General features: G+C 35.7%; 1 protein-coding gene across 3 annotated transcripts in view; it reads left to right on the top strand.

The window, feature by feature from the left end:
- LOC126980170 (TBC1 domain family member 1) overlaps positions 1 to 16,301 on the top strand; it is an 86,985-nt gene that overhangs the window by 40,587 nt on the left and 30,097 nt on the right. For 2 of the 3 annotated variants that reach the window (XM_050829758.1, XM_050829760.1), the window contains 3 exons: positions 11,744 to 11,919; positions 14,395 to 14,494; positions 14,881 to 15,021. In XM_050829758.1, the coding sequence (XP_050685715.1) occupies positions 11,744 to 11,919; positions 14,395 to 14,494; positions 14,881 to 15,021 (417 nt within the window). Of the gene's footprint in view, positions 1 to 6,583; positions 6,658 to 11,743; positions 11,920 to 14,394; positions 14,495 to 14,880; positions 15,022 to 16,301 lie in introns of all 3 variants that reach the window. The other variant, XM_050829759.1, reaches the window with a different exon arrangement.

Below are 16,301 nucleotides of genomic sequence, written 5' to 3' on the forward strand. Positions count from 1 at the left end.
TGTTTACCGTTAACACATTGAATGCAGACCACGTAATATTATACAGGTGGTGTTAATGCTCCAATGTACCGCATGCGGTGCACGGGGAGCGGTTTCCGCGAATTCGTGTATGAGGTACACGAACTCTGTGTCACTCTATGGGATCTGGAACCACGCACTTATCAAAATCAATAGTGTTTTCGTTGTGGACTTGTGGCTAATGATCTAATGGACGAATAACTCGATATCCAGGAAATTTAAAACTGAATTGAAGCCATTGTCAGAAATGGACCAAATTGAAATGGGATCATCAAAATCGGTTCACCCAGTAAAAAGTTCTGAAGTAATAAACATTAAGAAAAATACAGTTGAATTGAGAACTTTCTCTTTATTTGAAATCGGTTTAAAATACTCAAACGTTAAATACTCTAGTGTTAAGATAAATTAAATAATTTTCAGTAAAAAACAAGAAAACCGCCGTCAAATACGTGTCTATCTTCGTATGAGTAGGTATGAATATTCATTTTAACTCCAATGAACAGAGAACATAATATTATTAATGAATAATTGAACTGACATGAGCGCTCGCTAGAAACATCTAGTGATAGGTTATTGTCAATACGAATATAATAATAAGTCAAATCAATAAAATAAAAAATAAATACAAAATGGATGTATCATGATTTGACTGATCTGCAGAAGAAACGCGTGTTGAAACTTGTGTTGCCTTGTTCAATCGATATAGAAATGAAGGAATATTGGATCGAATTGTGACATGCGATGAAAAGTGGATTCTTAACTTATCGTTAAGGATTTGGACAGTAGATTCTGGCTGCCGAAGATATCTTTTCCAGGATGCTGTTAGTGACAAAACCGGTAGTCTGTTTGTATATGAATGGTGGGTTGTAATATTCTAGTAAAAGCACAGTGGTTATGGTGTTGTTTTATAGTTTTGAAATACAGATGTGCTATTCGAGAAATTATTTATCTCTGATTAAAATCGTCTGTGTCGATTTGCAAGTACCCGTAAATTTTGCTTGCAAAACTAACGTGTTTAACTGGTCTAGGTTGATTATTTGACATTTAAGTCGTTCGTAAAGACGTCGGCTTCATTTCCCTGTCTGGTTCTAGTCCTTCTTTTTATATCCTGATTTCATTCATTGTTTATTCTGCAGTTAGAACAATATTGTATGTTTAATTGAATACGTGTACCCAGTGTCGTATCTACTGGCGCCTTCCCTTCAGGATTATCTGTTGTATATTTAAGTGTATTGTTTACGGATTTTGTTTTAGCCCGTTTCCTCTTAATTTTAACAGCCTTTGCTTCTTGTTACTCCCAGTGGTCGTGGGGTAAATTTTTATAATTTTTGCAATGCCGGATTTACTGATCTGGAGGCCTCGGGTCAACACAGGAATGGAAGCCCCCTGGCCCCAAATTAATTGGACAATATTTTTCAGTCGAGTTTTCCAATAAATAATTTCCTGATTGGAGTAGGAACAAATATCGATTGATGTTTTTTATTAATATTTCATATTATAATCATGTTTGAACCAAAATTCAATATTCAAAATGTTATATTACAAATGTAATATAACATTATCAATGTGTCGGTAAAGGTAAAACGCGAAACAAAAATCAAAGGAAAAGCTGTTTTACTAGTGTTTGTGAATTTGATTTTTTTTTCCGAATTCTCTATTGTACTATATATTTTGTGGAGGAACGGTTGCGTTCCCCTAAATGAGGCCCTGAATTTATGCATCAATAGAATTTTATCTTCTTGCGACTCAGATAGAGTAACCAAAACTCAATATGCCGGCAATCAGACTGTTTCGGAAAATAAAAACGAAATGTTAAGTGTAATATAAAAATTTAATTTACACCATAATTCATGGACGATGCGGGATTCGAACCCGCGTCTCTCGGGTTACGTCTCAGCGCTCGTACCAACTAAGCCAACCGTCCGCATGCCGCATTATCCGTAAATCTTGGTATGTCTTGTTCAACTCTCAGGTTGTGGCTCTATCTACAGGATCTACTTTACAGTTGATATCTTGCTCAACCCCAAATATTTTTTATGTATGGTAAGTGACACGCCCTGCTCATTACAGTCAAGCAAAGGATTATTCTCTGAAGTCTCTTTCAGGCATAAATTGTTATTACAAAAAAGTTAATCATTCGGTAAACACTTGTTTTAAAAGAGTTTTATTACAAATTGCTCATATTTAAACACGAAACAGCTGACAAAAATTGCGTTCCGTATCTATTAATTGTTCCTGTACACTTCAGTTTATGTACCTAGTGTTTGACGACGTTTTAGTTAAACACCCGATTAACACTGTTTTGTAATAGAAAAAGATAAACCCCATCTTAGACGTCGTTATTATTAGGTCACTGTTTTACATAACACGTGTCTAAACCATGTTTAAATTAATTTTTGTGATAATACCGAATATGCTTAGAAAAATGTGTTAAAGTCGCAATTGTGATGTGAATATTTTTTTTATGAAAAAAAGGGACGACAAGAGCAGGACGTTCAGCTGATTGTAATTGATACGCCCTGCCCATTACAATGCAGTGCCGCTCAGGATTCTTGAAAAACCCAAAAATTCTGAGCGGCGCTACAACTGCGCTCGTCACATTGAGACATAAGATGTCTCATTTGCCCGATAATTTTATTAGCTACAGTGCCCTTCAGACAGAAACACAGTTATGCTTACACATTACTGCTTTACGACAGAAATAGGCGCCGTTGTGGTACCCATAATCTAGCCGGCATCCTGTGCAAAGGAACCTCCCACTGGTAAAATATGGAAGCGGAATCTTGAGTATAAGATTGTCTGAAGAGCTTTGTTCGAGTATATAGATATATATTAACGATGACTAAGCGAATAAATCGGCCTAGTTAAAGGGCGGCTGCCATTTTTGTTTTTTTGTCTCTTTCCCGCCGTGTAAATTACACGCAACTTTGTCACGCAAACACAGCCATAAAATCACTTAGTCTAATGAATTTTCTATGAATTCATTTAGCGGTTGTTTACCCTAAAAAAAACTATATTGATGTAGACATGATTCGATGCAAAACTTATTTTTAAACACATCATAACTCAAAACCACAACGGATTTTGTTTCTGCAGGTGTACCAATCTATACTAATATTATAAAGCTGCAGTCTTTGTTTGTTTGTTTGTTTGAACGCGCTAATCTCTGGTACTACTGGTCCGATTTGAATGATTCTTTCAGTGTTGGGTAGTCCATTTATCGAGGAAGTTGTATGTTTTTTTTAATAAGATTGCTATTTTGTAACACAAGGTGTAAAATCGAAAACCAATTTTTGTGTGCGCTGCAAAAACTATTGACAATAGAACAAAATGATGTACAGGCTATATAAAACTATCGCGTGAATTATACTTTATATGGCAAAACAACGTTTGCCGGGTCAGCTAGTATAATAATATGCCGTAGGTATTACAATCCTATATTACTTATGGGTAGACAATATAATTAATCTAGGTCTTTTCATTTTATTTATTAAATCTTCAAGTAGTGCTGCTAGTAAACTACAATACAGATGCGTATAAATATTATTTAATCAGCTGTTGTAGTTTGTGAGGTTAGTGACCCTAATGGTGCTTCCACACTGCTGTTATAAAATATTTACATTTTCTAATAAATATTTTTATCACAATGTAAAAAATGTTTTCATGTTAGGCAATGATAGTAAATGCACTGTGAACAGCTGGATCACTTGGCGTTGCGTAGAGTCGTCGCTTCATTGTGTGTCTTCTACCGCATTTATCACGGAGAGTGTTCCGAAGAGCTGTTTCACCTAATTTCTGCCGCTGAATTCCACCCTCGCACGACACAACACGAATTAGGATATCATCTCCACCATCATAGGTTGGCACGCCCGGAGAAATACCACTCTCCCACTTGAAACCGGCTTGAAATAGCGGCTTTGCCGCTGTGTTTTGTTCGGTGTGTGGGCTATCCGGAGGCCAGGAATGCTATCAGGCTTGGGTCAATGCGGTGGTATCTAAGGATGTGAATTCCAGCGAACTTAAAAACACTACAATAATGCCTCCAAGTCCCTCATAAGAGTTATTGCTGACGCGAAGTCGAAGCACATTGGCAGAATTGGCGAGAGACTTGCACGCCTTCCCTCGGGAACTCGTCGGAGGAACTCTGGTCGCTCGCCAAGGCTGTCCAACTTCTGCCAGCTTGCCATTCCGCTACTCCACAGGGACGATGACTCGCTGGCCTATGACGCGAAAGAGAAAGCTGATCTCCTGGGCTCCCTCTCGTCCAACTCAACTCTGGCTGACCAAGGTGCACCACCACTGCTTATCCCACGGTGCGATTCATACATGCTGGAGGTAAAAATCCGACATGCCGCCGTTCTTAAGGCGCTTTTCACCTTGGACATTCATAAATCGAGCGGGCCCGATGGCATCCCCCGATAGTTATGCGGACATGTGCTCCGGAACTGGCGCCGGTCCTTACCCGTCTTTTCCGGCTCTCCTACTCATCAGGCGTAGTCCCGAAATAGTGCATCCGATCGGTTAGGTGTGCGGTTCTTATCATCAGTAGTACGCTCCTTTGTCCTCCTCTTCCATAAAAAAAAATAATTTAAGCAAATTTTGCTTAGTTAACAAATTGTTACAAATAAAACATTATCATTTGTTCAAATTCAAATATTTTTATTCAAAATAGGATTTAAAATCACTTATTGAACGTCAAAAACTACCACCCATTCAAAAGAGACTGCCTCAGACCTGAGAAGAATAGGCGCAAGAAACTCAGCGGGCTTTTTTTTTTAAATAAAATATGGATTACAATGTGATATCGTACAATAAACATTTATAATTAAAGAGCCTGAGGGTGTTCGCTTTATACCCAATTCGTGGTGTCATTAAGCAAATCGTTTATGCTATAATAGCCTTTCCCACACAAACGTTTATTAACAATTCTTTTAAATTTCGTAACACATTTGTTTTGTACATTTTCTGGGATCATATTGTAGAAGCATATACATCGCCCAACAAAAGAAAACATATTTTATTGTGTGTAAACATATTGTATCCAGGTGACATCAGTGTACGAGCACTTATAACATCTAACAATTCCTAACATTTGTCAGCAAACTGTTTGAAAACATTTGTATACATTTTATAACATCAGTGTGGGGGTACCATAACAACGAATCCCGGTAGGTTAAAAATCATAAAAAAATTGTTTGATGAATTGTAAGATTTATTTTCGAGTTTTATTTTTATTTATTAATTTTTAATGTTTGTTTTTTGTTTTAAATACATAATCTGCCTGGCACCAATAGTACAAGTATGTATGAACTTAATTATATATTAGCGTAAAGTCTAATGAAGCGAAGAAGAACATGTGTATCGAATATACAGCAAGAAAAAAACAAATCTATTTGTAAACAGTCAGGAATTGGCACCTTAGTACTTTGAATATACAACTAGCTAACGCACATATTCACAAAATATCATTTTTTTTTTATAATATTGACACACTTTTTACACAAATTATATTGCTCCAAGTTAAGCATATATAGCCTGTGTTATGGGCTACAAGACAATGATATATTTAATACAATATACTTACTTAAACATACATATATTCATATAAACATACATAAATACATTTAAACATCCATGACTCGGAAACAAACATCTTTATTCATCATAATATAAATGCTTGCACCTACCGGGATTCGAACCCGGGACCTCTAGCTTAGTAGGTAGGATCGCTAACCATTCGGCTATACAGGTTGTCAAATTGGTCACACATTCGGTTCGTGTATACTCTAGTATATTAAATTCTTTCAGTTCAAGTGCCTAACATATCTAATTTAGGGACTAATTCAATTTATGGACAGACTGTGTGAATTTTTAATTGAATAGTTACTTTGGGTAGTTTTTATTATTTGGGATAATTTTCAAACTATATACATACAAATTGCTCCTTCCACTTTCTTCTATTATACAGCGCATATCCCTTGTCATTGTGGACAGTCTCTATAATAGTATTTCCCTGTGAACTTTAATCTCGTATTTCACCCCTATGTGGGCCAAAGTTTCCAAAAATGCTCTAACAAATGTTTATAAATTATTTCTCATCAAGTACCTAATGACGAATTTCTATACGAACTGCCAGCCCCTATTTAAACCCCTTCATTAATATTCATTTTTCAAGCTCTAGTATATCTCGTGCGTGAAAGCGTAACAAACAAACTGATATTCACATCCTACTAATATTATAAAGGTGAAAGTTTGTTTGTCTGGATGTATGTTTGAACTTCTTTAACGCAAAATCTACTGAATAGATTTTGATGAAACTTTACAATAATATAGCTTACACGCCAGAATAACAAATAGGCTATAATTTATAAAACTATAGTGTGAATTATACAAAATATAAAAGATGTGTGATTGTTGCTAATGAATACAACTAGCGACATCTCTTATCAACTAGCAAGCAAAAGATCAATACAATTTATATGGCAAAACAACGCTTGCCGGGTCAGCTAGTTTATAATATTAGTAGGAATAAAGGACACAATATCTAAGTGATAATTTTTTTCAGGATTCAAAATGCAACAAAATCGACCTCTATTCGGTTCCCATTCCGACACTTCGGCCATAAATGTCAAGCATTTGGTAAGAATTGGGCTATTGTTGAAGAAAAACGAAGTTTCTGTTGTATTATGTAATTATATATACACTAATGTGTGTTTGTTGTTTGCCAACTAATAGCATGCATATGCGGGAAGTCAAGCTCAAAGATAAAAAAACTAATACAATCTTTATTATTGTTATATTTAAGTTAAGGTGGATGCGAAGGTATAGAGATAGACAAATTCAAAGTCAGAAAATCTTAAATTATTGATTAAGGTTTGCGTAAGTTTTATAGAGATAGTTAAAGTCAAAATCAAAAAACCTTATACTAACATAGAAACCAATCTTTTTTAAGATTAACATAGATTTGTCTATTGTCGAAATCAAAAGATCAAAAACAAATATAATTATTATACCTACTACTAAAACTAATAAAAATTGTTTGGCTTGGATTAAGCTAGAGAACTTGGCTTTGGAACCGGTTTTATATTTAACAGTTTAAATGATAAAACGAGTTTTACAATTTCGTTCAGAGGATAGATTTAAAGTACTTAACTAATAAAAACATATTAACCGGTTAGTGGTAGACTGAAAGCTCATCTCGTGCGTTCAAGTTGAAACTGCTCTCTCTAATGACGCCGTCTGAAGATAGGTGGGAAAAACCGTTTTTAACCGGCATCTTCAACGCAAAGCTTATAATATCTTAAACCGATCTACCAACTAATCTCTCTGAACTTAAATATTAACCGGTTTTTTTTTGGTATCCAGTTTTAAAATGAAATGCTCTACCGTTATTACACTGAAACTTCGTTTTTTTTTATTGTTAAGCCCGTGTGAGTTTTAACAAGGCATGGTGTTGACATTGGCATTTTGATTGGCTAACTAACAATGGCATTTTTAATTAGCAAATATATCAGTTGACAAATTTCAAGCTGTGCCAACTATTTCTTCAGCGATTTTATAAAGGTTATCAAATAAGAGACATTTTCAAACACTTTGCTAATAAATGTTAGGAATAAATGTTTTAAGTGCTCCTACACTGATGCAAAATGTTTACAAACATAACATTCGAAAACATGACATCAAGGTACGTAGCACTCTTGAACCGGCCCCGCACTGTGCCTGCTGTCGCCTGGATAAAATATGGTATATATTAAACAAATTATAATAAAATTTATTAAATTGACACCGATTCCAAAAATAACAATAATCGTAACTAGAATTAGATTAATTAACTAGATTGTATATAAAAATACGCAATTATTTTTATACTTTTTAGTGCATATTATATCTATTCTTTTGAAATAGTGTTTTTGAAGTCGGTTGTTATTTTGTTATTTTTTTTTTTATTTCTGCAGTATTATTATACTCGTATATACTATTTTATTAATTTATAAGTAAATTCCTAAAAAGCAAAGTGTCTAAATAGAATGTTCTAACTATATCATTTACTTTTACAAAAAACTACGTTCTACATTGCCACGAGTTTTTTTTGTTTTGGAAATTAAAATTTAGTGTTGTATCATTGTATGTATTTGTAAATTTCAATGCTCATGTTTGGGTCGAGGAAGGTCAATATTAGCTTAATATATTATTTTCTTATACAATTTTTTGTTAACGTGTTACATCGACCTTTTTCGCCCACGGTCACTATCAGGGCTATGTGATATAAGTATATCTCAAAAATATCATGATTTTAATCAATTTCTTCAAATAAATTGCCCTGTCGCGCCCGACCTCGCTTAAGTTAAATTCATAAGATGTATGCGATTTAAGTTTACATTATATTTATACGTCAGTCTATAAAGAAAAACTGAGCAAATATTTCCAGTTTTAGATCATTAATACAAGCATAGAAATCTGAATGAGAACATTGAATATGGACATACGTTATAACTTACTGCAGAAACTCAGATACAGATCAAAATATTACATTATATCATTTTTTTTAACTATGCTGTTGTTTTCCGTACCTCAAAAGGAAGAGTAGAACCCTTATAAGATCACTTTGTGGTCCGTCTGTCTGTCTGACAAGACCCTTTATCTCGGAAACACGTGTAAACCGTATCGAGTTGAAATCAAAATTATAAACTCAAACCTACAGTTTCTTGAAATTGTGAAAAATCTAAATTCTAAGTTAAATTAAAGAAAAGACACGGCTCTTTATGCTACAAATACAGTATATTTGGACAATCTCAAGGGAATCAAAGGGTTTATTCCGTTGAAATAAAAGATAAGCGATAGTGACGAGGATTTGGTCATTATTTCTTTATTGTGTGCGGAAGAAACAAGAAATATGGAAGAGAAAAAAATAAGATGTGGATTGCTGAATACCAAAGTCACTATCAAGAAGGCTACTGACTTCACTATTTTACACTTATTTCAGAATGTCGAAGACAAAATTCTATAAATGTAACAATTAACAGTATGCATTAAAGAGGACGTAAACTACGTGCAGTCATTTGACATAAGTGTGAAATAGTTGTAATTTCAGTATGGCTATTGGCGACGAGGTATAATCCGGCTAAGTTTGATAGCGAACGGTTGCATAAAACGTAGTGGATTTCGCCTATCTCCGTTTTTTACTAGATTATAGCCGTCATCTGTCAATCTATCAATGACAGCACGTTTCATAGAATCGAGTGAATTTCTTTTTTCTTAGAGAGTTTCGCTAGGCTGGTATGCACACTGAGACGACGACTCCGCTTGCGCGTCGCGACGCTGCGGTATTCTCTCGGAGGCAACTATGCCGCGACGCGCAGTACAGCACCGCTTTAGTGCGACGTGCATCATACAAAATGATTGAAAATTTTCACGCTTAGTGCCGCGATAATCCGTATAATACGTCTTGCTCGCTTTAAATCCGTCAGAACGGCAGCTATTGCATCTGTGCGAGTGAGACGCATTATATTTACGCGGGAGTGACAGGGACAGGTAATAAAGGTTAACGTACGAAATTCGTCGTGCCTAGCGCTCGGATTTTAGAACCATTTCTTTCTCTACCACGGAGCCCCTGGTTCGATCCTCGTCCGCCACGAACCAATGTGTTTTTGTTTTCCAATTCATATGTACGTTTATTGGACAATTTAAAAGGTTGGCAATCTCGTTGGCGTTCCAGTTGGCGCTCTTGTGATTCCTCTGGTGTTATTATAGAGTATGGGCTGCGGTGATCAGATACCATTATGTAACCCTAAGACAATTTATGCGACAGATAACCGATGAAAACCGGCCAGGTTTATTACCAGGTTTATTAGTATGCATGACAAGCTACGTCTTACACTCTCGAATTGTTTGTCACTTGATAGTGTGCGTGGATTGCTCAAAATAGAGGTTAACAGTCAACCTCATTTTATTTCGTAGTTTTCACAGCTGTCACAGTCTATCTAGACGTATAAATGATCTAAGTGTCAACCGTATGCTCGATTGTCCTTTTCTTCTATCAAAAATGTTTATTTGATTTTCTAATGCGAGCCTGACTACGGCTTGAATGTTTTTATATAAGTACCTAGTAAGGAACCCTAAAATATCTCAGTGTGGTCTCAGCTTATACAATACTTTGGTCTGTTGTCATATATATTTGTTAAGAGCGCGTGACGCAAATATGTTTGTGTCTACAGAACCTTGACATGCGATTATTGACTTGTTGATCCCACTAATGGCTGCTTCTATTGTCTGTGAGTTGGTTCATGGTCGGTAATGAATTTCGTGTTATAACACCTTCTCGGAATGTGTCGTATTGATGTGACAATTGGGCTGAAAGTGCGTTGTTTGTTTCGTAAATAACCCGCGGAAATGTTGTATGAAATTGTATGAAAGTCAGGAACCTTTACTATATGGAGTTCCTCAAGGATCAATAATAGGACCACTGTTATTTTTGATTTTATATCAATGACACCACTGTATGCAGATGCTATCACACAAGACACACGACGACCTAAACCTGCTCAATTTGTGGTCTAATCCTTTTTGTTCCATATAAATATAATTAATATTGAAGTTGTTATGCTAAGCTTTTTTTTATCTACCTTCATTTTTTGTAATTGTTCACTTTGTTTATTTTGCATGCTTAGTAATCCAAAGTAGTATATAAAATATTGTATAATTATGTAAAATTCTCACGTAAGTGATTTTAATTTAAATCTTATGAGGATAAATGTCTGATGAAAATCCATTACTAACGTTGGCTTATTTTATTTTTCGTACTCAGACTTTTTCTGTCTCCTGGAGTGTGATTTTATTGATAAATTTATTAATTCAGATAGTTGCATTAAATAAGTTAAAAGTTTATCGGCCTTACAAATAATCTCCGTATAAAATTATACCTGAGAATAAACCAAGAATATGGAAAATGTTAACTATATCGCTGACAACACTGTGAATACAATTATAATTCTGAAGTTAACCGAATGTCAGACAGTCTTGCAAATAAACACGGGAAACGTTATACGTCCATAAACATCCGAATAAAGCAATCTTAAGCAAAATGTCGATTTGGAAACATTTTGCATGTTCTTGGTTTATTCTTAGGTATAACTTTATACAAAGTTTATTTGTAAGGCTGTAGAAGTTCAACATTATGAATTACATAATAATCACATTAATTTTAAAATACTGCTTAACGCAATGGTATCAAGTGCGACCTGTGCCGAGGTCTCAGGTTTGATGCCTGGGTTGGGATACGGTAATTGGGGGGGTTTTTTTTAATGAAAATATGGGACAAGACGAGCAGGATGTTCAGCTGATGGTAATTGGTACGCCCTGTTCATGACAATGCAGTGCCGCTCAGGATTCTTGAAACAACCTAAAAATTCTGAATGGCACTACAACTGCGCTCGTCACCTTAAGACATAAGATGTTAAGTCTCATTTGCCCAGTAATTTCACTACCTACGGCGCCCTTCAGACTGAAACACAGTAATGCTTACACATTACTGCTTCACGGCAGAAATAGGCGTCGCTGTGGTGCTATAATCTAGCCGGCATCCTGTGCAAATGAGCCTCTAACTGGTGAAGGTATAGATTTAGCTCGCGAAATGCTGGTATGATGACCTTTGCCCACCCTTTTGTGGAAATACAGCCGTTATTGATTTTATAAAAACAATAAATAAATATCTAGGTCTTCTTGCCAGGTAACAGATCTCTTCAGCCAGATGCGAGACCCTGCATCTGGTACCTCAAGCCCCAAGGGATCCTCGGGGTATGTGAACGTGATGAGGAATGTGGGTTTCCAGCAGCAGAATGGAGCTGAGCATCTGCCTTGGACCAGTCCGGCGATATCATTGGTGGGGAACTGCAACCCCAACTTGTAAGTTTAAATTTCAATAATAAAAATATAATTTTAACGCAAAATCTAACTATCCAAATGTTCTTGAGTTTTCTTTAGTGTTAATTCCGCCAATATTTGTCTTAAAACAAGCAACAAAAAGAGACATAGTCTCGTGCCAGAGTTTGGCGGAATTAATACTAAAGAAAACTCAAAAACATTTGGATTTTTATGGATTTAAGCAAAGTAACGCCACGCCTACTTCAATAAATTTTGCAAAATCTTATGTAAAAACAGTAACAATTACACGCGTTTTAATCATTTATAAAGTGTTTTATTTAAATGTGTAACACTCGCGTTAATCAAAGAAGATACAAGTAAATGCAAGGTAATGGAGTAACCGGATTTACTTTTTTGGACTAACTCGTGTAAGGCATTGACTATTTAACGTTTAAGTATTTTTGTTGCATCACTTTACATATATTGAAATGATTTGTGAAACGATGAAGCTGTAAATGTTAATTTAAAAGAGTGGCAACGAGTTTCTTGCCACTTACCTCTCATTAAGGCTCTACCTTTTCAAGTGATGGTCAATGTAAAAAGAAAAGAAAACGTTTGACATTCATAAGTGTCACTTCCTTGACCTACGTGAATAAAATGATTTTGATTTGATTGATTCGATTTGATACGTGTTTGGAACTGGTGTGAACCGCCCAAGGACATCCGCAACACTAGTTCTCGATTGGTAATAGTTTTGGTATATAATTTGTTAAGTTTTTGTATACATATTGATTGTATTCATTAACGATATTTGTTGGAGAAAACGATGTCTAAACCGTTTGAGATATAACAAAATAATGCATGGTGGAATTGTGTATCTTATCTACATCTCATCTACAGAAAACTCCGACATGTCCTCCTCTTAATGAAAACATACTATATCAGTGTTAATACTTAAAAAAATAGCAATTATTAAGCCGTAATATAATAGCTGCTTACATAAAAACGAGATTTAACCTTTTTTATTTTATTACTATATGTTATAAAATCATTCAGAAATACTTTATTACACAAGATGGCTTTAGACTACAATATTATTCCCGAAAACTTCCATCGTTTCTTTTCTATTGACAGAACAGCGTCTGTCGGTTCAGCTAGTAGGATCATAAATCTATATATATATTTATCAGTAGGGTGTACATAATAATAAACAAACTATTGTTTTTTATGAATTTATCAATAATTTTTCATAATTTTTTCTTAACATGTGCTCCTTGTTTTTACAATGAAATTGTTTCACAGCAGAACTGTCAAACCGTGCGTCAATAAATTCTCTCACAGAAAATATGTCCATACAAAATAAATATTGGAAATAAAAATAATTATGGATCCCAAATCGAAATAAAAACTATCTTATCTCTCAAGTTGGACTAAACTGATCTCCATGAAGTAATCCCCATTAAAATCCGTTCATTAGCTTAGGAGTCCATGGCGGACAAACGTGTCTCGTAATATAATAATAACCACTGATCGTATCGACATGAAACTACCATTATTCGATGCGAAATTTATCCTTGATGGTTTTTGGCTACTTATTTTTTTCATTAATTAATTTATTTCCTTTTAAAATTCGCCCAGCGAAGCGGGCGGGAACGGCTAGTATTATAATAATAGCAGTTTGACTTTAGACTTCCGCAATAACAGCTCGCACATATAAATAACAGCCATAAGTTTCACCTTAGTCGGAATACGGTGTCATGACACTCTGGAAAGTGTCCAATACAGAAATAGAATGGCATGATCAATATTTACATTGGTTCACGTGTACAGCTATCTTGTATGCTACCGGCAATGTGTATAATACGGTATTCTAAACAATGCCTAGGAAACTCATAGAATACCTGGGCGGTTCAGGCAATGTATGAAATATTAATTGTATACTTTTTTTATGAAAATAAAGGATGAGAAGAGCAGGACGTTCAGCTGTTAGTAATTGATACGCCCTGGCCATTACAATTCAGTGTCGCTCAGGATACTTGAAAAACCCAAAAAAAATCTGAGTGGCATTACAATTGCGTTCGTTGAGATAATAATAATGTTAAGTCTCATCTGCCCAGTAATTTCACTAGCTAAGGCGTCCTTCAGACTGAAACAGTAATGTTTACACATTACTGCTTCATGGCTGAAATAGGCGCAAGGGATACTCCAGGTGCGAGTGCCGCCGTTGACCCGCTGGGGGTTCATCTGCCGCCAACTCTTCTGCATGCTCCAGTCTAGACATGCAGCACTGCCCACGACCTCTACTCTGAATACGTCAGAGAAGTCGTAGAAGCCTTCCCCTATCCGCCACCTGGGGACTCGTCCTCTAGGTAATCAGGCTACCCCGAGAATTGCGGAACGAATACAATCCACCAGTATTCATAACTATACATAAATATTAATAATTTGCCATAACTGTCGTATCTTCTATTGCTACCGCACTGCAAGTTTTTAATTGTACATTTGTTTATGTTCCAGGACGGGTGAACAGAGTTCCCTAGTGCGCAGTGTAAGCAATGCATCAGCCTTGACCTCGTTGAGCGCCGGTCTTAGTCCGTCGGAGTCACATTTTTTTGAAGTGGGTTTTATTTTGGTTTTATAAACGGTTACAATTACCACTTACGATGCCATCTATATCTTCTGTTATAATATAAAATGACGAGAAGAGAAAATGTGGTGTCGCCTGGTGGTAAATAATATAATCTGCCCACTACAAAACGTATTCTTGAATATTGAGTGGTACAGTGCGTCAACTCCGCGGCCAGATGGAGCACTGGCGGGGTGCGGAGTGGCACCCCCCCACAGTTTGGTTTTCAGGGAACTTTCTTTCATGTACACCCAGTTGTGCAGTTCGTCCGTCGGTGTAACCAGGTCTTTTTGAGATGGGTACCTTCCAAAAAACGTTTATCAAGCAAGATGTGATTCCTCCACGAGAATTATACTGATTCATGTGCTTGATTCCAGGTGCTGTACATCGGAAAAGTGCGGATTTCTCAGCGTAAAGTCCCAGAATCCCTGATAGACGATGCCTTGAACAAGTTTGCTCAACACGAGGCGGAAAAAGTCCGCTCACAAAGACGCCACAGTCTTTTGTCATCTACAGGGGTACGTGCCTTGTATTTATAATCCCATAACGAACCATTATAATAAATCAATCAAGAAGAATCACTCATGCGTATGTCACAAAAATACGACTGTTTTTAACCGACTTCAAAAAGGTACTCAATTCGATCGGTATTTTTTTTATGTATCTACACCGATTACTTTTATGCTCCGATTAACGTAATTATTCTTTAGTTCGATGCGGAATAGATGCCATTTAGTCCCAAAAAAAATTTATATAGTATGGCCCAGTAGTTTTCATTTTATGAACATTTTTTATGAAATTTATGTCTACGTGGATGTTATACTTGTTTTTTTGTGTACGGCTTGTTTAGGAGTTTTCATTCCGGTTTATAATATATTAGAATTGGTAACGGACTCTAAAAAGTAAAAAAAAAATACCACGATAAAATAACTTAAAAAAGTCGTTTTTTTTTTTTTTTTTTTTTTTTTTTATGGAATAGGAGGACAAACGAGCGTACGGGTCACCTGTATTATTATTACACGTACTTTAGCCAAAACCTTTAGAATCCTCACTGATCTAAAGTAATTTGTCAATCTAAATGTTATGTCTTAACTGAAATGTTAATTCATAGTTAGTCTTCATTAAAGAAAAAACTCTGTTGAAATCAATTCGACACGTGTTTCGTCTATACAGCAGCTGTTGACTCGCCGAATTTTGTAATAGAATTCGGCAGAGTTTTAAGGTACCGACAAATAATATTTAATAGTACAAGTACGGCAGTCTCACTCCGCAAAATAAATTAATGAAATAGGAACACTTGCGGCTATACAATAAGGTGTTATTCAGATCGCACAGTGCTATTAACCTACATTTTTATTCACGTAGAAGTTGTCTGTCTTTCTATCGCGTGAGTCTTACCTGTTCTGACGACATTAGTGTTGTCTTCTTTACCTGAAACTGTACTAACCTAGTATACGGCTGGTCATCTTATAAAAATAGCTAAGTTTTTCTATGATATTAATTGGTATGTAATCGTAATTTTAAAGGTCGGCAACTGTGATTCCTCTGGTGTTGCCAGAGAATGTGGGCGGCGGTGATCACTTCACACCAGGTGACCCGTACGCTCGTTTGTCCTCCTATTCCACAAAAAAATCAATATTCTTTCATTGTGGTTAGTTACAGATAGTAATGCATGCGTTGGAAGAACACGACATAGTCAAACCTACTTAGTATAGGACATAAATAGGTAACTATCATGATATTCATGTTCATGAGAATGGTAGTTTCATTATAATAATAAACACTTTAAATAATATTG

The sequence above is a fragment of the Leptidea sinapis genome, chromosome 5 (genome assembly GCF_905404315.1).
Source record: "Leptidea sinapis chromosome 5, ilLepSina1.1, whole genome shotgun sequence".
NCBI classification, from domain to species: domain Eukaryota; kingdom Metazoa; phylum Arthropoda; class Insecta; order Lepidoptera; family Pieridae; genus Leptidea; species Leptidea sinapis.